The sequence below is a fragment of the Mus caroli genome, chromosome 7 (genome assembly GCF_900094665.2).
Source record: "Mus caroli chromosome 7, CAROLI_EIJ_v1.1, whole genome shotgun sequence".
Taxonomy (NCBI): domain Eukaryota; kingdom Metazoa; phylum Chordata; class Mammalia; order Rodentia; family Muridae; genus Mus; species Mus caroli.
The window spans coordinates 111,356,344-111,377,869 of NC_034576.1; the positions used below are offsets into that span (position 1 = coordinate 111,356,344).

A 21,526-nucleotide genomic window follows, 5' to 3' on the forward strand; every position below is an offset into this window, starting at 1 on the left:
GCAGAGACTGTGTCTCACCAATGACTCAACCCCATGCCTGATTCCCTTGGTGTTAGCTCCAATAGAGGCATAAGGCTAAGACTTGGAGTAGATCGAGGTTTGCTGAGTGACTGACTGACTGTCTCGAGCCTGCATAGACAAGCTCAAGGGAAACAGAATGTTTTGATTGATAAACAAGATGCTAGGATCCAGGTCAGTCCCAACAAACACTATCTGTCACTGTGAAAGGGAAGGGGGTTAGGAGGGTACTGTCATGATATGAGGCTTGGGATTTGAGGTTCTACTGTGGAGCAGGGCAGAACTGGGTCCCCATCTTGCTACTTTGCTAGGGGTTCCAGTGACTTTTAGGGTTGGTCTAAAAGTACACAAAGTGTCACAGCGCCGCTCTTCTCAGGGCTTTGCATAGGGCTAGGATGTATGCTTTGCAGGAAGGGAGGCATACCCCACTTCTCATGTGTGGCTGGGGCACTTTGAATGATGCCCTTCTTCTGGTCCCTAAAGCCATGCTTGTTTGCGTCTGCATGGCAAGAGCATAGGCTGGAGGTTGCTTCTCCATGCCCTGCCCACCAGAGGCAGAAGGTAGGGAGGTGCAGTTCTGTGTCAGTAATGTGAACAATGCAGTCATGTCCCCGGAAACATTCATAAGTTTAATCCACGCCAGTAATAAAATCGCATTACATTTCTCATAAAATAAATGTTCCCATTTATATACAGAAGACAGACTGTACAGGCTGAGCCTGGCCCCAGGAGGGGTCCCACAGAGATGGGCGGTGGTGGAGAACAGCCACCTTCCCATCGAGGATGAAGTTCTAACTTGTAGGACAGCGGCTGGCCAGCCCGCGCAGGCAGAGTGGCTGGCCGGCCTGCCAGGCAGGTGGACAGGTGGGCAGACGGACAGATGGACCTGGAGGTCAGATGGTGGGCGTTACTGAACCTGGGATTCAAAGGTGCCATTGAGATGCCCCTCCTCATAGTCCACCTGGCACAAGATCATGTTGTTCTTCAGGAAGAATTTGTCTCCCACGCAAAATCTAGAAAAAAAAAAATCAAGAGAAAAGAGGGCTATAGGTGAGGTTCCAGTGAGAGGAGGTCCCAGCCTGGCCCAGGAGGTAGGGCATGCATGGGTGACGGTGGTGCTGATGATCCGGCTGGAACCTCCCAGGGAGTGTAGAGGAAATGCCACTGCACTTCGAGCCTGGTCAATTACTCTCAGCAGACCCCTGGCGTGGTGAGAGAGATAGACGGTCAAGCCACAGGCCTCCCCCACCAGCAGATCATGTGAGAAGGTGCAGGGCGAGTGCAGGTGCCTTACCCCAGTCCCAGAGATGGTGCAGCTCCGGAGAGCATAGGGGACCAGAACGAGAGAGTGGAGGGATGGAGACCAAGAGATGAGGGGAGGTAGGGAGAAGGAGAACATGGCTGCTTCCATCCCTCTGCCCTCTCAGCTTAGGGCTCACAGCCTCTTACGAGTGAGACCACAGTCCACAATTTATTCTTTAGCCCAGGAAGATCACTTTTGGGTCTCTTAGTCTGCTGGAAGTATTGAAGAATTTTCAAGCTTCCCCTTAAAGACATTGTCCCCTGGTGGCCAAGACTTTAAGCCCCTGGGTCACTGACACAGTCCCAGTAGTGGATCTCAGTTCAACCACCAGGTGGCGATGGAACTTCACAGAGCCCTGCTGGTAGGCCATCTAGCCAGAGCTCTCTGCCAGTCTAGTGTTCCCTGCAGGTCCCTCTAGACCTCAACCTGAAAATATCTGTATGGATTCCTACCTGACCTGAGGACTTCCAAGAAGAGTTCCTGCTTTTTGATGGTAAATTCCTAGCCTTAAACCCCTCAAGTCTTCCCCCAGGACTGGGATAATGAATAGGGCCCAGAAATCCACAAAAGAGAGAGGGGGCCAGAACCAGATTCATGAGTAGAGTTGGGGGAGGGGGGAAGTGATATTCCCTAAAGATATCTCTTACCCTATGGGCCTGGGAACCCCTTCTCACAAGATAGGACACAAAACCCCATGCACACAGATACAGTATACTCACTACACACATTTAAAAACGTGCATACAATTCTCACCTCACCAGGTACATACAGTATTCACAAACTCTTATGCATGAATAATTATAGTTGCATGCACATCTAAACACCTATCTCATGTACTAGTATTCGTGTGCACACAAACATTTACAATACAAACACAAGCACATATATACTGGACCTGTGGCACACTCTATAATCCCAGCAACCATGGCTTCATAGCAAGTTTAAGGGTGGCCTTGGATACTTGAGACTCTGGAACAAACAACTCCTCCCTCAAAGGTGCAAATACTTTACGCTATGTACAATCTATATACATAGTGAGAACACACACACACATACCCCATCATTCAATTCATGTAGAAACTTACCACCCATATAGTGCACTAATACTGTAGTGTACACATCTGACCATAAGATGTAGATACACAGACATGCACATGTATGATAAGGAAAGCATGCATATTCAGCTATATACATAAACAAAGTCACACTTGTCTGCATGCCTCCTCAGTGCTCCTGGCTCAGCCAGCAGGCCTCAGGCTCAGGTCTGGGTAGTGTGTGGGGCTGGCTGAGGCTCTGGCACTCACCTCTGATTGCAGAGCTGGCAGGCGAAGCAGTCAAGGTGATACACATTGTCTCGGGCCCGCATCACCATCTCAAAAGCTGGGATCAGCTTGCTGCAGGCAGCACAGTTTCCTGTGGTGCCAAAAAGCCTGCCAGGGGAAGAGCACAGAGGATGTAAGGGCCTGCCAGGGAGCTGCCTCCACCCAGAGGCTAGCCCATTCCCTAGCTCTTGGGACAGCAAGCGGGCCTAGTCAAGAACCCTGACATCTTACTCCCCATGGGGGGCTATGTAACCTACAGTCAGGTATAGACATCATCACCCTACACCCATTTCAAGTTCCCACCAGAGTCCCTAGAGCACCAGGATGGGCCCTTAACAAAGTCTACAGACCCACACAAGCCTAAATTTCAGAAGCCCTGATGAGGCTTCTTGAATTCTGCTTGTCATGGGCTGTGTATCCTCACACAGTCACTTGGAACCGCCCAGAGTCCCTGTTATCTCAATGTCAAAGGCCAAACTGCATCCCTTACTGGACAATGCACTTGGCAATGCCTAACCTTAACCCTAACTGAACCTGTGGCTCAGGGACAGGCTAAGAGCTTACAAAAATCACCTCATCTGATCCCAAGGCAGCCCTGTGAGGTCAACACTTATATCATCCCCATTCAAGAAGAGAATGAGTCACAGAGAGATAAACAACTCACCAGGGCACATGCCTGGCTCATTTGGGAGAGTGATATATGCTCCTGATGAGGCTTCTTGCTTTTAAAATTACAGTGCTTTACTGGGCTGCAGCTCAGTTGGTAGTGTGCTTGCCTAGCACGCAAGGAGCTCTGGGTACATGAGTACCCATGCGGTTGTCCATGTCAATAACCCTAGCACCCGGGAGGCAGTCAGGAGGAATAGGAATTGAAGGTATCCATGTCTACATGGGGAGTTCCAGGCCAGCCTAGCTGACATGTCTCAAAAATAGATAAAAAAGACAGTGTTTTATGAAATTGTATTCTGCCATAATCTCACTGTACCACTCGCCTATGCCTCCATGGCCGTCTTGGAATCTCAGCTTATCTTTTTGTAGAAATGAAGCTGCCAGGACAACCCAGCCTGCCTAAAGCTGCTTCTCACCCAGAACTGATCCCCCAAAACAAGTTCCAAGGGGACCTGACACAATGGTCTCTTTGAGAGGGCATCCCTCCTCTCAGCTGCTGGCTACAAAGCTCTAGGGACAGGAGGACAGGAAGTTCACTCCCTCCCCATTCATGGCAATTCTTGGCTGGGTGCTCTAATGGTCTGAGCTGACCAAGCTCCTCCTTGCTTCCTTTCTGCTGAGCAAGCTCCAAAAGATGCAAGTGGGCTGAGAGGCGGGTGGTGGGGCGCTCTAATCCCCGATTTGTCCGATTTGTCTGATGCAGGCTCAGACACCTGCAGACCAGCTTGGCTCCATTATTCATTGGCCTGAGCTGCCTGGTGACTCAGATAAAGGCAGACAAAGGCTGGGCCACAGCATCTGCCTGCCAATGGGGGCCTTTTCTGCCACCAGCAGTTGTAAAGGCCCAGGCTCTGGGCTGCCACTCCTCCCTAACCTACTAGCCTACCTGGCTCCAGAAGCCATTCATTACCTCTACCAGAGCATAGGGGGAAAGCTTCCAGCCCCCATGGCTTGGCAGGGCCCTGAAGTGAGTGCCTGGAAGTTCCCGACAAGCCCACACTGAACCACAGTGCTCCTTCCCATCATGATGGCGGGCCATCATTTAGATAGTCACCTCTTCCTAGCCTGCTAATTCAATTACCCAGGTAGATGTCCCAAACCTCCAGGCACAAAAGCCCCTTTCTATGTCCTTGAGGGTTGACTTCCCAAGAGTATCCTTAACCCTTCCTCCCAGCCTCAGTTTCTCATTCCACCCTAGAAGCACTAAATACCATCACTTTAAAAAAATATATCTGTTGCTAAAGCTAAAGGCAACAGTTGAAGGGAACGGTCCAGACAGGTAAATCTCAGGGTCTCTGGAGAAGGGAGCAGTTTCCAGATAACCCTGCCCCCCTCCAACTTGTCCTGACTTGAGCAGAAGTCCCACCAGCTCTCACCCCCATCCTGCTAATTAATGCAATAGGCCTTTCTTCCCCACAAGGCTGCCCAGCCACCATCCAGCAGCTAGTGACAGAGCCAAATGCAGGTGCTGGGTCTCAGCCAAGGCCCCTGCTTCATGGCTCCCTTCCAGCCTTGCTGATGTCATAAATGGCCTAAGGGAGGGTTAATTGGGGAAGGCAGCCCCAGGGAATGAGATCCAGGTTATGGGGGAGAGGCAGAGCTCTGAAGAATGCAAGGTGGGCTATAGGGGGTTTAAATGGAGAAAGGTTCAAAACCAAAGGCTCGGGGCTGGTTCAAACCCAGATCTTTAAAAAGCATTGGCAGTCCTCGTCCTAGGGTATGGCTCCCTGCCAACCAAGGCAAATGAGAGCCTAATCCCAGTGCACCTGGAGAGGAGGACTCCAGGGAGAGGTGGGCAGGAGACTCCACTGGGAGGAAGGCCCAGGCAAGTCTAGGCTACCTCATCTGCTCCTCCAGGCCCCTCTGAGATGCCCATAGGAGATGGGTGAGGCTGAAGCCAGGCTGGTACCCATGGGAAGATTATCTTTGAGTCCAATACTTTACTAGTGCCTAAGTAGATACTGTGGGGCCAAGTTCGAGGAGGTGAAGACATAACCCTGCTCTCAGGTAGCTCACAGGGCCGACACGAGGCAGTGAAGAAGGAGCAGTCGCACAGCTGTGCACCCAAGTTGCCTGGTTTAGAGCTCGGGCCGAGTTGCACCAGGCTAGAAGGATGGGGGCTGTTCAAGTAGGGCAGGGCAGCAGGACCCACCTCAGGTAGTCACGCCGGCACAAGATGAGGTTGGCCTTGGTGTAGAGAGTGGAGCCCACCTCGCCCAGGCGACAGTCACAGCAGGCACACTTGAGGCAGTCCTCATGCCAGTACTTGTCCAGTGCCTTCAGCAGGTACCGGTCCTTGATCTTGCGGTTGCAGCCTGCACAGCCCTTCTGCTTCCCCTTAGGTTGGACGGAGAGCATCGGCACACCTGTGACGGGAAAATCAGACAGATGGGCCTGGGACTGCCCTGGAGCTCTGGGGCACCACCCCCTTCCAGGGAAGGGGTCAAGTATGTCTTTCTCTTGACTGTTTCCTCTAAGAAAAGGCTCCCAGAGCCCTCATTTTCTATTTCTTCCTCAGGCCTCAAGCCTGGCCTATTGGGCAGCATGCCATAGCCTATACCTTGGTCCTGTCAAGACCCATCCAGAAGCTGCTGGCCTTGCTGGGCTCTTCTCCTTCCTATTCACTGTCCCCTGTGTGATCTGATCCTCGCAGGCCCATGTCCTCCTAACACAGCTACAGCTGGCCACCACAGGTCTAAGAACAAGGTTCACTGAGATTCCTAGATCGTTCTCATTCTCTTCACTCTTTCTTGAAGGGAACAGGCACTGTGCATTAAACCACCCACTATGTACAGAACGGTGGCACTGGGAAGAGAGTGGGAGGCTCAGGGTGGCGGCTGGGAAGGCATGGGAGAACTCCCCTCAGGAATGATTTGGTCAAAGGCAAACTTCCATGTGGCCTGGCCTGAGAGAAAGAGGGAGGTTCCAGAGCCTCGGAAGTCTGAGCCAATCCCCCAGTTTAGGAATCCCCCTGCACCAGCTCCCTTCCAGCGTGTATAAGCTTCTCAGCATATAGGAAGCAACAAGTACCAGGCAAGACTCGGTGGGTAGTTATTGAAGGCAGAGCCTGCTTGCTGGTAGGTAATCTCTCCTCAAAAACACCCTTGTAGACAGCATGATGTGCAAGTGTGGGCATGGGCGACCACTCAGTCACACATGCCTGGTCCCTTCCCCTGGAACCACTGGGAAGAGCAGCTGGGGAGGAATTGGTGGCACACTGTATCTAGGAGGAGGAAGATAAAAATGCTGGGCGGAAGGCACAGAAACCAAGCCTGTGGTTGTACAAGGAGGGCTGCAAGAGAAAAAGCCTCATAAGAAAAGACGGGGTGGGTTAGAGGCAATCTTTACCCAAACCCAGACACAGCCAGCAAAGCCCACCCTTCCTAAATTGCCAGCTCAGCTTCCAACATGCCTCGAGTCTCTGTTTCCACTGGCCCTATCCTGACCCAAAGACTTATCCATGTTCTTTCCAGGCACAGCATTCAGTTCCAGCCCGAGGTATCTTTCCCATCCGCAGCTCCAACTCTGTGTCTATCTGCAGACCCAGCTTCTTATCCAGATCCCTCCCTTTCCTTTCCCTCCTCAGGACGGAATATGTCCTCTGGCTTCAGGGGAGATCCTGCCACCTAGTGACCTTAGATTCACAGATATCGGGTCAGAATATCCCTCCGTTTTCCAGGCAAATGCTCTGCTCCTATAGATGCAGAAACTAAAGTTCAGGTAGAGGGATGGCTAAACCACTAAACTGCCGATGGGGATCTGTTCCTGTTCTTTCTCAACCCAGTCACCCCCTCTGACCTCTGCTGGAGAGGAGGACAGACCCGAGGACAGGGAAGTCCCCTCTAGAGAAGAGAGCTCAGACCTACTGCAGCACAAGACCAAGGGACAGGTGAGGGCACAGAGGAGGAGGCCACATAGATGCCCCTGTCAGGCAGAGGTCGGCTTCCTTTTCCCTCCCTCCTTCTATCACCATAGGACCATCTGTTAGCTGGGAAGTTCACTGCCTAATTTCCTTAATGCAGCTCTAAAGGTTAATTGGTCTGAGTAAGAGAGAGTGTTCAGGATGACGGCTGTCCCAGGGTCAGCCCGTGTCTCTTCTGACAAAGCCCAGATCTGCCCATGAAGCCAACCTCAGGAGAAGTTCCGTCTAAGGCCTGGCCTATAGAGAGGGATAGAGTGTAGGAAAATAAAGGGAGACCCGGATGGGAAGACTGCCCCCTGGGGCCTGTGGAAGGGCACCCATCCAGGACTGCTGTTCATATAAACACTAACTCAGACCTCAAGCCTTATAGTCTCAGACTATAGAGACTATAGAGACAGACTGCCTCCTTCTCATTCACCTGGTATGCAGGAGTGGGGGTGGGGGGTGAGGGGGGGGTGAGGGGGTTGGGGGGTTGGTCCCTCTAGGGCTCTGTACTTGGGCTCTCAACTCCTGTCTCCCCAGGCCCCTCTAGCCTACCAGCCAGCCAGCCCCCTGCAGACCTCCCTGCCCCTCCTCTTCTGGCTCTGGGAGCTGAGCCTGAGGCCATGCACTTTCCATTAGGGAGATAGCAGCCCTCTGCTGAAGTCCATTTGGGATCCATTTTAGCGTTATCTAAAAATCAAATCTACATGGTAATCCTTTTAACGTACTCCCGACTTCAGGGGGGAAAAAAAACAGCTTTGCACTCCTTCAGGAAAGGTTTTAAGCATTACCCAATAATTACTACTCACGAATGAAAACGCCCATCTTTAACAATGGAGACCACTTGTGGCCACACACATGCCCAGGCACATGCTCAGGGACACAGACTAGGCCTGGCAAATAGTCAGTTCACTTAGCCCATGTGCCACCCTCAATCCCAGGGAATATAGGAATGAGATTTGAAGTGAAACAGGCTGAATTCCTGTCTCTCTGTTGCACGAAGGCAGGTAGCAGGCCTGATGAGGAAGTGGCCAGGCGGTAAAGTCTCCAGGTCCAATTCATCAGCATCCAGTTACGTAAGGGGTCTGTGAGAGGCTCCAGGACGGTGCAAACTCTGATTCCTGGGCTCTGTAGAACTCAGACATTTACACTCAGCTCTGTAGTGTGGGGCAAAGCCAGACACCTCAGTAAGGTCTGAGTGAGTCTTCACAGAGATCATTGGTCCTTCCCCTTACATCTCCCTAGAGAGACCCTCTGCACAAGAAGCTGCCTGCCAACCAGACCCACAACCTCAGCCAACTCCTACCTATGCAGCCCAACCTAGGCTGCTACTTCCAATGGGATGCAGGTTTCTCCAAACAGCAAAGCATGTGGGCTCCATCTGGACAGGCCTGAGTCACAGGAGAACACCCTGCCCACCCCAGCTACCCTCAGCAAGGTCAGTTTTCCATCCTAGTGCATCTCCTATACCCTGCGGCAGGTCGCTGGAGGCCATACCTCAGGAATGCCCCCCTACTGGTCTGCACTATTGCCAGTGATAGAGACTGCGCCTGGGAATAGACAGACTGCACCAGCTCCTGGCAGAATCCTGGTGTCTTTCTCCTTAGAGCCTACAAGAGAACCTTCCTTAATTCTACCCTAAGGGAGGTACTCACCACTGCTCTGGGAGAAATACCATTGTCCAGGCTATGCTTTAGGGGACAGAGTCAACAGTGGGCTGAGAGCTAGGAGTGCAGACCTTGGGGAAGCAGGCCCCTCCTTTCTGACCTGCATCTGTGGCACAGGGCCATGAGGTCTTGTTCAAAGACTGTGGTGGGTCAAGATGAAGCTATGAATCTAAGGCCTTGGCATAGAAGCTGGGATAGAGCAAAGGACAGCATCCACCCCATCAGGTGCTATTCCTTTGGGTACTCATTTCATTTAAACTTTTTGTCATTTTGAGCTTTACATTAAAAAAAAAAAAGTCAACCTCAATCTTGTACTGTGTGTCGGTATGTGGTTATATGCATATGAGGACTGACTGGTGCCTATGGAGGCCAGAAGCATTGGATCCTCTGGAGCTGGAGTTAGAAGCAGTTGTGAGCCATCAGACATGGGTGCTAGGATGTGATCTGAGGTCCTCTGTAAGAGCATGTGTGTTCATAACTGCTGAGCCATTTATGTATGTGTCTGTGTATGGGTATATACATGGAAGTGCAGTACCTGTGGAAGTCAGAAGGGGGCATTGGGGCCCCTGGAGCTAGAGTTACAGGCTGTTATGAGCTACCCAACACAGGCACAGGGAACTGAGTTCAGGTCATCTGCAAAAACAGTACCCATTCATAACCACTGAGCCATCCATCACTCTAGACCCTTGTTGGCTTTCTATGTAGCCCACACTGACCTCAATCTCATTATGTCATTGAGGACAGCCTTGTTCCTCCTGCCTTTGCCTCCCAAGTGCTTGGCTGGCAGACAGGCTTGTGCTACCATGCCCAGCTTTCTTTCCAACTTAAAATAATCTTTTTGGCTCCCAGAAAAAAAAATGCAATAATAGGAATAATTCCCAAGTGTCTATTTCCTGTATCCTCCTCCTTTATTTATACTTAATACTTTTTCCCCATAAATCATCTAAGAGTTGATTTCAGACATTAAGTCCCTAAACCCTAGATGCTTTTGGTGTACAAAATACCAATTGCTAAAATCAAGGGTAAAACCAGCCACAGTGCTAGGAAATGATCACTGGAATCCTGTTTCCCAAACTACACATCTTATTGAGATTTCACCAGCACTCCCAACAACATCGTTTATAACAATGTTACTAGGCAGTAGCAGTGTACACCTTTAATCCCAGCACTCAGGAGGCAGAGGCAAGTCAAACTGCATTTCAGGACAACTTGGTCTACAGAGCAAGTTTGAAAGACTACACAGAGAAACCCTGTCTCAAAAACAAACGAACAAACAAAACAAAACAAATGGACAATGTCCTGGGTCACTTGTTACATTCCCCCCTGTGCTGACTAGTTTTATGTCAACTTGCCACAAGCTAGCATCATGGGAGAGGAGGGAACCTGAGAAAAGCCCCCCAAAAGATTTGGTGTTGGGCAAGCCTATAGATCATTTTCTTAATTAGTGATCAATGTGGGAGGGCCCAGCCCACTGTGGGTGGGACCATCCCTGGGCTGGTGGTCCTGGGTTCTATAAGAAAACAGGCTGAACAAGTCATGGGGAGCAAGCCAGTAAGCAGCATCCCTCCATGGCCTCTGCATCAGCTCCTACCTCCAGGTTCTTGCCTTGACTTCCTGTCCTGACTTTTTTAGAAGGAAGTATAAGCAAAATAAACCCTTTCCTTGGTCATGATGCTTCACCACAGTGATAGCAACCCTAGCTAAGATACTCATTCACTTGAACCTAGAGGAATTCCTACAGGTCTCGAGGCACCAGCAGTTCTGAGGCAGAAAGGACATTTATTTTTAGATTATCCCTGATCTGAGTTTATCTGATACCAGTTCCTATAGACTTCATTAACCCTGGGCTTTATAGTTTTCTTTCCTCTTTGTAAAATGGGTACAAAAGCACATCTTTCCAGGTGTAGTGGTGCATGCCTTTAATCTCAGCACTTGAGGGGCAGAGGCAGGTAGATCTCTGTGAGTTTGAGACCAGCCTGATCTACATAGTGAGTCCCAGGACAGCCAGATACTGTTTTGAAAGAAAAGGGGGAGGAGAGGAGAGGAGAGGAGAGGAGAGGAGAGGACTTCTCAGAGAGCATCCATGAGTAATAAAGGAGTCTTTAGAACTAGTTGAGCCTGGCAGTCAAGTTAGATGCATGTCGCTGACTCAGCGCACAGCAAAGTTCACCTGTCATAGCCCCACCTCAGGATCCTACAGTAGGGATAGACGCTTCCTTTGCAGAGAAGCTAATGGATAGCCACTGTGGTCAGAGTCACACGGCTTCTGGTCAGAGTTCAGTGCCATCCAGCAGCCAGTCCAGTGGCCAGAGCAAATATGTTCAGGAGGAAGTCAGCCCCGTTTGCTTGCCCAAAAGGCAGCTCCAGCAGCCAGCCGAGTGAGAGAGGATAGCCATGGGGCTCAGAGATTCTGAGCAGTGTTCTGGGGGACCAGCAATGAATAGCCTCAGTATCTCTCATAATCCCTTAAAGGACCTCCATGTTGGTTCCAGAGTCAGCCAGAGAAGTAGGAGACTTACTTGTAAGCCCTGTTCAGAGCCTCATAGCACAAGGATGCCTCTTGCCTTCCGGGCTCTCCTTTCTCACCATGGGCACCCCTGCCCCTGTGACAGGCAGGAACTCTGGGCTGGGCAGTACAACCTAGCACCCTAAGGCTTTTACCCACTGCTGTGTTAACTGCTACCATCACTCCCATTCTAAAAAGTGAGGTGTGGAAAAGGTTCCCAACTTGTCTGTAAGCAGGAAACAGAGCTGGGATTTGAACCTTGGCAGTCTGTCTCTAGAGCCCAAGCATGTGACTTTCTCTGCTCCAAGGCAGCGCTGTATCGATGAATGCTAAGGTGACTCACACAGGAGACTTCATGAAGGTTGGAAGACACTGCAAAGTATGAAGATGCACTCAGCCGTGAGACACATGGGTAGAGCACACAAGTACTCCTCCACAGGCGTGGAATCACAGGGCCACACAAGAAGGGACTGTGTCCATTTTATTCTCCCCACCATCAATTCTATCAGTGTCCAGCTTGGAACGGACACACACCAGGTGTTCAGCAACACATCTGGAGGCACATTCATGCTTGCAAGTGTGCATATGTATGACTGGGTCCACACACAGGTTCATGAGCTGATGTAAATCTCCACCAAGGAGGCACAGGTGCACAGAGACATGGGCTGTCACACCCATCACTCTAAAACAAACTCTGATTGAACAAAACCTGGCACCTTGGATACAGGAGGAAGCAGAAGTCACGTGAATCCTCCAGCGCTCAGCCCTGTCATCATCCCCTCCCACCTCAGCAGCTGAGAGTAGGACTCAGAGGGTGTCATAGATCAGGGCTCTTGCCATCCACCTGGGCCTATCCCAGATGTGAAGCTGCAGAGAAGAACCCCAGCAGAGCCCATCTGTGCCCCTCCTAGGCATCAAACCCCTTGAATAAGGCAATTGAAAGTGTAATCTAACTCTGCCTCATCTCTCTCTCGCAATCTCGTTTTCTCAGAAGTAACTATTCCGCACAGGCCCGCCCGCACAGCCTGCGAGGCGGCTTCCATTTCACACTGGTTTTATCTCCACAATTTCTCGTCTCAGTGCACTTCTATCCCAGGCCCTGCCACGTGGCAGGTGAGGCCAGAGCTAATAGCATTTCCTACTCATTTGGAATCATAAGCCAAGAGGAACAACTGTTGGAACGCATGGCCATGGTCACCCAGTCCATCCGCTCGTAATGACCTCTCTGTGAGTCCGTTTGCAGTGTGGTGTTTACTAGGTCAAGGGAGGGAGGGAAATAGAGGCTCCCCTAGCCTCCAGCTCCCTACTGACACAGGGTAAGTAAGGCTGGGAGACAGGGCTGGACTAATGAAATGGGGGTCAGCTCAGGGGAGGGACTGACACCTCTGAAGTCAGAGAGAGGGTGGGTAGGGAGTAAGCTTTTGAAGACTCATGGTAGCCTCGGCATGAATTCTGGTTCTGTCATTTTTCCAGTTTTGCCTCAGCTTACTCAGTGACTGAATGAGGAGAGACTACATTAAATAATCATTTCAAAGATTCGTTTAGATCGTAGACATGAAATCCTTATAACAAAGTTTGACCCAGTAGCTGAAGACAATCAGCTATGAGAATGTACGGCCATCTATGGTATGATCCAGCAAGTCTATCCCTAGATCTGGGGAAGAGGCAGAGCTGCGGGAGGGGGTGGGGATGGGGGCGGGGTGGGAGCGAGATGAGCTCCAAATCTGGGTGACAGAAGTGGAAGGGAAGGCTCAACTCACAGCTGAGGGTTTGCGTGTGGAAGATGGCGGGGTAGGGGGTTGCTGAAAGGTTCTGAAGGGGGCCTGGCACAGGACAAGACACTGAAAAGCAGTCCTGCAACATGTCCATTCTCCTAATTGCCAAGCCCTGCCTGCCCCCAGTTAGCTTCAACAGAGAGAACTGCCTGGCAGTTTCCCTAGCACCTGCTGCCAGTGTTATCCCACTCAGCTGGAGGGTGGCACTCCACATCATCCCTCCCCGAGTGCTCCAGGGTCACTGTGAGCCAGCCAGTGGCCAGAAATCCCATGCAATCTGTCCCCTGACAAACCCAAGAGTGGCACAGGCACAGGCTGCTGTCTGGAAGCCTCCATACCCAGCCTGTCCCAGAACCACGATGGCATCACCCTGTCTTTTTCCTATACAACGTGTGTGTGTGTGTGTGTGTGTGTGTGTGTGTGTGTGTGTGTGTGAACTTTCCTTAAGCTCCATGCGGACCCTGCTGAGGAGGAAAGCTTGGAGCATGTTGCAGGGACAACTAAGGACAGGGTGGGCTACTTGGAAGCCGAGTGCTGACCCAGGCTCTGCAGAGTGGAGGCCCCCGGGGAGCAAATTCCAGTAGAGTAAGAGTAGGAGGCACTTATGCAATGGGCTTTGGAGGAGGCCAACTGTCCTTAGCATCTTGCATTGGAACCCCCCCCCCCCAAACCACTGTGACCTTGGTGTATCTAGAGGCAGAAAGCGCCGAGGCCCTGGCTGGGGAAGAAAGCTAGGCCCTGCACAGCCTGGAGTGTGGGATAAGAGTGGTGCAGTCTTCATCTACCTGGGCACTTTTGACAGAACATCAGATCAGTGGCTTGTAAGCAGCAGATTAACTTTCCCACACTAGGGCCTGGGAAGGTCAGAACCAAGGCACTGGCCTGTCCGTTGTCTAATAAGAGCCTGTTTCCTGGCTCATGGACAGCTGTCTTCCCACTGTAACTTCACACACCAGGAGGGAGGTGGGAACTCTCTGGGCTCCCATGCATAAGAATACCAACCCCACTCATGAGGTTCTACCCTCAGGGGCTGTATCTCCTATCTTCACTATGGGGATCCTGGGATTAAGCTCGGAATTGGGAGGAGACACATACATTCCAGGAGCCAGCTGAGAACGTTTAGACAGGCTGGGAGGAGGAAACACCACGACGGAGGGCAGCTTCGTGGGCTGACCCACAGACTCCCTTGGTCTTCTTTGGTCCTTCATCAGGACCTGGGCGCATAGGAAGCTGTGCATGCTCACTGAGGTTCATTGACTGGTATGGTGCAAGTACCTAGTGCGGCCTCTCCCTCTCTATGACAGGAATGGGTATCTTTTCTGTTTGTTTCCCTGCAATCTCAAGCATAGTTTAAAAGCTATAGATCTAGGCAAGGCGGTGGTGGTGGTGGCACACGCCTTTAATCCCAGCATTTTCAGGGCAGAGACAGGTGGATCTCTGAGTTCAGGGCCAGCCTGGTCTACAAGGTAAGTTACTGCACAGCCAGTGCTACATAGAGAAACCCTGTCTTGGAAAAACAAGCAGGCAAACAAACAAACAGCAGCTAGAGCCCTGATTACCAGCTGGTCTTTGTGCCCTTCCCCACCTCCCTTTAATAGTACCCACACCATCACCCCAACCCTAACCACATGTTCCTAGAGGAACTCAGCATCAAACAACACACACACACACACACACACACACACACACACACACACACACACCTCCTGCTCCCCATCCTAGCTAGCTCTTCTAGCTCTTTCCATTTCCAGAGCTACTTTTTAAATTTTTTTTTTGGGGGGGGGCAGGGTCTCCTGTAGCCCAGGGTGGCCTGGAACTCACTATATAAGGATGATGTTGAACGTCTTATCCTTCTGTGTCTACCTCCAGAGTGATGGGATTACAGGCATGTATCACCATTACCCAGTTTAGTAGTGCTGGGGCATCGAACTCAGGACTTTATGCATGCTCATCAAACAATCTACCAGCTGAAGTACACCCCCAGACCACCAGATCCACCTTTCACCCTACTTTGGGCACAGGTCCCACAAGCCTACTGCTCTACAACTCATTCTTCACTCAGCAGCAAGAGAAGCTTTTCCAAATAAACCAGGCTGCTGGTCACTACCCAGGTTAGAACAAAGCTTCTCACAGCTTTCAGTACAGTGAGCGTGGCACACCTGCTTTGCATACAGCCTGTAAGAGCTTCATGCAGTATGGCCCCCACCTCCCCATCCCACAGTGAGCTCCACCACACTCCAGATCCACCTCCTACCTCGGGGTCTTTGCACATACAGGCTCTTCAGTGCCTGTTGCCTTCCCATCCTGGAACTTAAATATCAACAGAGAGGACTTTTTCACCCACCACACCCTTTCCTTCTCTCTCTCTCTCTCTCTCTCTCTCTCTCTCTCTCTCTCTCTCTCTCTCCCTCCCTCCCTCCCTCCCTCCCTCCCTGTCATTTCCTTTTGAGTTTTCAATAGCAACTGACCATTGCTTTTGTTTTCCTTTCGAAGGTGTAATTCTTGAGGCCTGTCTTCTCTACCGCTGTTCTCCTCATACTGAACCTGACAGCCGCCCTAAGCATAACTTCAATAAATGAATGAAGAGACTTAATGGCAGCTATCCAGATATTACTGGCAAGCATCTCTGGCTGGAGTGGGCAGATTTACGTAGGCAGGTGCCCAGAGCAGGGAGAGCCCTGATGGCATACTGCTGCCCCTCTGCCACATAGCCCAAGACAACTGTGGCTCGGTGGTCCTAAGAAGAAGAAAGAGACAGCTATGGTAGCACTCAGTCCTGTCTGCCACGAACGACTTTTTTCCCTTGTACGTATGCACGCATGCACGTTTGTGTTTGTAATGGGTGCCAGGAGTCAAATGTGGGTCCTCGACCTCATGCTTGTACAGAGAGTACTTCATGGACTGAGCTCTTTTGATAAGAGTGTTTGAGAGGTGAATCCCAGGGCTCTACCCCATGATTCCTTTACACATAAACACTCTGACCTGCTCAGGGTGTGACAGGCAGAGCTGCAGGGTTCATGGGTCTATGGGAGGCCAACAGCGCAGTCCTTTCCTCTTCAGCTTGTCCTGAACCTCTTGGCTCCTCATACAGACCCTATCTACCTTGCTATTCTTTGAAGGTCCTCTGGGTATCTAAATATGACCACTTTCCCCTTGTAACCTAGGCTGAGCCTTTAGGAGCTGATGGGAAGAAAAGACCCCTGAAATTTCCTATAGAGAACTCCAGACCCAAGCCTTTTTCTGTCCGGAATCTCCCAATCCTATCCCAGGCTGCAGAAGCCAGTCCCCATGTTCCTTAGAGATGTGTTACCTGGAGCCACACATCTGTGAGAGGTGAGAGGGATGTGTCTGGAAGCTGTGTTCCCCAGACAGTGACTCAGCTACAACGTGGGCACCTATAAAGCCAGCGTCACCCATCTAATGAAATGGGGCTCCCAAGAGGCCTACACTCTCCACAGAGGAGGGGGAGGAGGACCCACACTCTCAGACAAGTCTCAATTTCACAGCATCAGGGACATGAGCACCAACTCGCTGAACCAGAAAACGAGAGTCTGGCAGGAGCTGCAGACACGCCGTGAGCGTCGGGGATCAGAGATTAGGGCCCTTCAAAATCAATTTTGAATTCAAAGTTTTAAATGTGTTCTCCAGGAGGCACAAAGAGGGGACCCTACAGTCTGGCTCAGCCTTCCCAGCTGCTGGGCTCTGCTTCCTTCTTGAAGCAGCAGAGCCCAGCACCTGCTAGCTACAATGAGTTGGACACTGGAGGAAGACAAAAACAAACAAAAAGAGACTGGGAACTTCTAGGTACAAGCTGCAACAGCATAGGGCTGGGGCTTCCTGTTGACATCCCAAAGGCTGCGATAGCCCTTCTCTGTGGAGTGGGAGGGACCCAAGCAGCTTAGATGGTGGACTCGGAGGTGGGGTAGCTATGGATTCTAGACCAGCCATGGGCTCCCAGGGGAAGATCTTTGTTCAGAATAAACTTCCCTTCTAACAAAATGGAGAGAGAAGACCTGGAACATACCCCCAGGGGAGCAGGTGTGTGTGTGTGTGTGTGTGTGTGTGTGTGTGTGTGTGTAGCACAGCCCCAGGGAAGCGGGGTGGGGGTAGGGGTGGAGGTGCTGGATCACAGGCTCCAGGAAGCAGGAGGCCACTATGTGGCAGTCAGTAGAATAGACTCCTGCTAATGCAGCTACCAGCTGTACCACATGCTCTCTGTAGCTGGGAGCTGCCTGTTGGACAAGCTGTCTGTCATCTGTCAGGCCATGTCTGGGGGACTGTGAAGTCACCACAATACACAGGGCGAAAGGTCTCACCAGGAACCTGGGCAGATAAGATTATTCCAGCCAAACCCTGGAAAGGGCTTCAGAGCTTGTAAGAGGACACTCACCAGAGTGGGCTCCAGGTATCCCATCTTGGTCATGTGCTCCAACCTGGGGCCAACGCCAGTGACTTTTCACCTATAGTCAACCCATAACTGATGTCTTCTCAGATGGTGTAGGGAAGCAACCCTCTAACAAGCTTTTGATCCCAGTGTTTCTGCAAGCCCAGCCTCCCCCACTTCTCCTAAACCTCAGGCCCTCTTTATGCCATCGTGGTCCTAAGAGATAAACCTCAATAACCATGAAGCATTCAGCAGCGGACAAACAGCCACGGGAGCATCAGTGTCTTGGATCCACTTCATGGGGAGCTCCTTATTTTTAAAAGGAACAGTGAACAGCAGCTGGGGTTCCCAGACCACTTAGGGGCAAGGAGGCAAGGACCCCCTAGCTTGGGAGTGGGTTGCTGGCTTTTCAGGGAAATTGCAGCGAAAGCCTGGGTAATGCTCCTTTTAGTTACAGCATAAACTGTGGCGATAAAGCGTACCTGGGGAATGTTTAGAGAAAGCACTAATGATTTCTTCCCCAGTGGTTAATAAATTCACTTCTAGATCAATTTGTTCGCGATAGAGCCCGGCGAGCGGAACCCGCGCGGCGGGCACAGCCGAGTGTGTCTTTTTCAGTATAAATGATTTATTACAATGATTAGCGGCACATAAACAATTTAAAATACAACGCTAATTAGTTTGGGGAAGAAAGGAGGGGAAAAGCCGCCCTGCCTCTCTACCCATTATGTTCTACTTCTCTAAGTATGTACTTTTTAATTAAATCCAAATGTCACAATAAATTTAAAGTGTTTTATTACAGCTCAGGCTAACTGAGGCAGTCAGGCAAGGTCCCCCCCCTCCCACTCCACCCCCAAGGCATCAGTAGGCAGGAGTGGGGGTGAGGATCAGGGGCACCAGAGGGGCCTGCTCACATCTTTCCTCCTGGGTGAGATCTCCACGGGCTCCTGCAAACCCCTCCGGGTTTCTGGCAGCTCTGGACTGGCAAACACTAGAAACTCCTAGGTGCCTCCAACCTTCTGCTCACCTTCGCAGTTACCTGAGTAGAATCTCTTCCTCCATGCTTGATCTGAGCAGTCTAGAAGACAGCCATGTCTCCATGATGGTCCCAGCTGTCCTCTACCTACTTTAACCACTTGCCCAGAGAACTTTACCTAAAGGCCCTTCCTGTGTGCCCCTCTTAGGGTGATGACCTGCTATGGGCACTTCAGTTTCTGGGGTGGGGGAATGCAGCACAGGGGATCAGTCAGAGTCTAAGGATTCTGACATGCCTGGGTTCAAGTTGAGGCTCTACCACTGGCTAACAAGGCAGACTGGTTCTTTAGTCTCTCCAAGAACTTCAACTTTTGCCTAAGCAAAACCGGAGCAGCCATACCCAACTTACAGTATAGAAAGAATGCAAACAATTAAAGCAATAACACCCGTAATTCTTCGCATGCTCCACAAGTGGTAATTACTTTTCAAAGCCCTTGAGGTGAGCTGAAAGAGTGCTAGCCCTATGACCAGAAAACTGAGGCGAGCCAGGTTACAGTGAATTCCAGAACCCAGCAAGGACCAGACGGTGGGTAATCTCTCTTCCAGAAGCTTGGACGACTAGGGAATTTTTCCCCATAAACAGCCCTGAACCCTGTTCATTTAACAACAAATGTCTTAGGCTAAGGAGATGGATTAGTGGTTAAAATACTTATCACTAGAACCCACATAAGAGCTGGAAACTGTGTTGCATGAGTCTATAATCCCTGTCCTACTACAAGAACACAAGAGGCAGAGACAGGAGAATCTCCAGAAGTGTGCAGCCCATCCAGCCTGGTGTGCACACAAGAGACCCTGTCTCAAATAAGATAAAAGGCAAAGACCAAAACCTCAGGTAGTCCTCTGACCGCCACACATATGCCATAGTATGTATACATCCCATCATAAGCACAGGTGAATCCCAGAACCCAGCAAGGACCAGACGGCAGGTAACCTCACTTCCAGAAGCAGGGATGGGCTCTCTGCTGAAGCATCTATGTCCTTCAAGCACTAGGCCCTATCTGCAAAGAGGGCATGGCTCTGGGGAAGGGTCTGTTTTTCAGAACCTTGAATCTGTTCTATATAGAGCAGTGTGACTATGCACATGAAGTGTGGCCAGTGCCTTATGGGTCATCAGAACTACATAATGGCATGCACAATGACCTAATCACAGTGGGGGTTGGGGAGAGATTGTGCCCTTTCCTGGGGCCTCACTTTGGGCCAGGTTCAAATTTGGGTGAAAGTTCAAATCCCAGGCACATGGGCAAGAGGGAAGGAGGCACGGATGCCCTCGAAGGGGCTGATCTGAAAGGGTCAAAATGACAAAGCATCTGGTTAGCAGGAGGTACCAAGCATACACGGTGGCAGAAAAAGGCCCCCTGAGTCTTGGCTAAGGGCTATCTCCACAAAGGCAGGCTAGCTTCCATGTCTCTCATCTGTGGAAATGGCCTCATGAAGGGGACATTACAGCTTTGGTTTATGAGAGGGATGTCTGGGCCTTCATATCAACAGAATGTTGATGAAAAGGTGTCCATTTTCTATGTATAAGCCTGGCTCCTAGGGTCTCATGGGGAGAAGCTGTCTCAGAAAACTGTACCTTAGGAAAACTACACGATAATTCTCCAGAATTCTTCTTAGGTCCTGAGGAGCTGAGGACCAAGATGTCAGAGGAAAGGTGGCCGGAGTTAGGGTAGGTACTCCTGGGCTTCCAAAACCACCAACAGTTCCTTAGTCTTGACATTTGTGTAGGGAACACGAAGCATTGCTCTAGGCCTTAATTTATTTTTAAGGAAGCCAAGGATCAGAGAGGTTAAGTGGTATGCCCAGGGTCACCATGCAGTGGGCAAAAGAACAATTCCCTGAGATCTCACAGACAGAGGCTGGCAGAGCAGGCATGGGACAAAGGTTGTGCTTGCCACCCCCTAAGCCAGCAAACCACCTCCGCAGCAACTCGTCAGACCTGCCTGGAACTGTTATTTCTTTTAAAGAATTTTACAGATTCCAAATCTGCAGTGTCTGGACCCATGACCTTGAAGGTTCTCTCTCCTTGAGGCTAGACATTAGCACACCTTCTTCAGAATCAAACCAGGCCCCTTTCCACTGCCTCCTCCATAGGCCCAGGATGCAAGCTAGGAAGGAAACCAAAGGAAGGAACAAAGGACACATGGGCAGAGGAGTGGAGCGTGATCGTTACAGAGCTGGAAGAGGGTCCCTTCCTCCCACTGCAAGCTCCACGGTCTGCTTCTAGCCTCATTCCTTCCAGTCTGTTCTCACAGAGTGGCCCAAGTGATCTGATAAAGCATCCTGACTCTGCCCACAGCCCTCCATGTTCCCCCACTGACCTCCACATGAATCTTCAACCCTTACCAAGGCATAGCCATAGCTCACAATAGTGTGGTTCCATCAATGATTAACGTTGCGGTCATACCCATGATGCTTTGAGCTCTAGTTCTGAGCCACCTCTTTAGCCACCACCTCATCCTGGGACAAATGAATCTATGACTTGCATTGACCTTCCACTCTGGACCCCCTTCACCTGTTGGCTCACTTGACCAAATGGACTCACCAAACCCCTTCTATTGGGATCTTGCTCTTGACCCCTGCATTTTCATAATAACTATACCAGTGGTGGTGGGTTTAATTAAGAAAGTAATTCTTAATAAGCTTCACTGAGCCAATTGGATTTCTTGATCAATTTTTCTGTTCAACACTATGAAGCCAGCCACACCCCCAATTTATTTGTATATTTTTACCAAGATCAATTATTTTAATTTTTTTTAGTGACTGCTTGGTCCATGATTTTTTTTAAGCTCATATCAAATCTTATAAATTAGAATGTTTGTCACTGCTGAGACTTCTTTTGTGACAATTATTTCTCCCAGAAAATATTTCCGGAGCCAACTTCTGCAGATCTAAATTTTGTCAGGAAGATTTGATTCTTCTGTCAATTTTTAGTCAATAACATAT

General features: G+C 50.5%; 1 protein-coding gene across 4 annotated transcripts in view; it reads right to left on the reverse strand.

Annotated features, from left to right (window-relative positions):
- Positions 1-602: 602 nt before the first annotated feature.
- The window catches only part of Lmo1 (LIM domain only 1), a 36,624-nt gene continuing 15,700 nt past the window's right edge, over positions 603-21,526 (reverse strand). For 3 of the 4 annotated variants that reach the window (XM_021167789.2, XM_021167790.2, XM_029479770.1), the window contains exons 2-4: positions 5,465-5,678; positions 2,626-2,751; positions 603-1,031 (exon numbers count right to left, since the gene is read on the reverse strand). In XM_021167789.2, coding sequence (XP_021023448.1) covers positions 926-1,031; positions 2,626-2,751; positions 5,465-5,678 — 446 coding nt within the window. In that variant the 3' untranslated portion in view covers positions 603-925. The remainder of the gene's footprint in view (positions 1,032-2,625; positions 2,752-5,464; positions 5,679-21,526) is intronic. The other variant, XM_021167788.2, reaches the window with a different exon arrangement.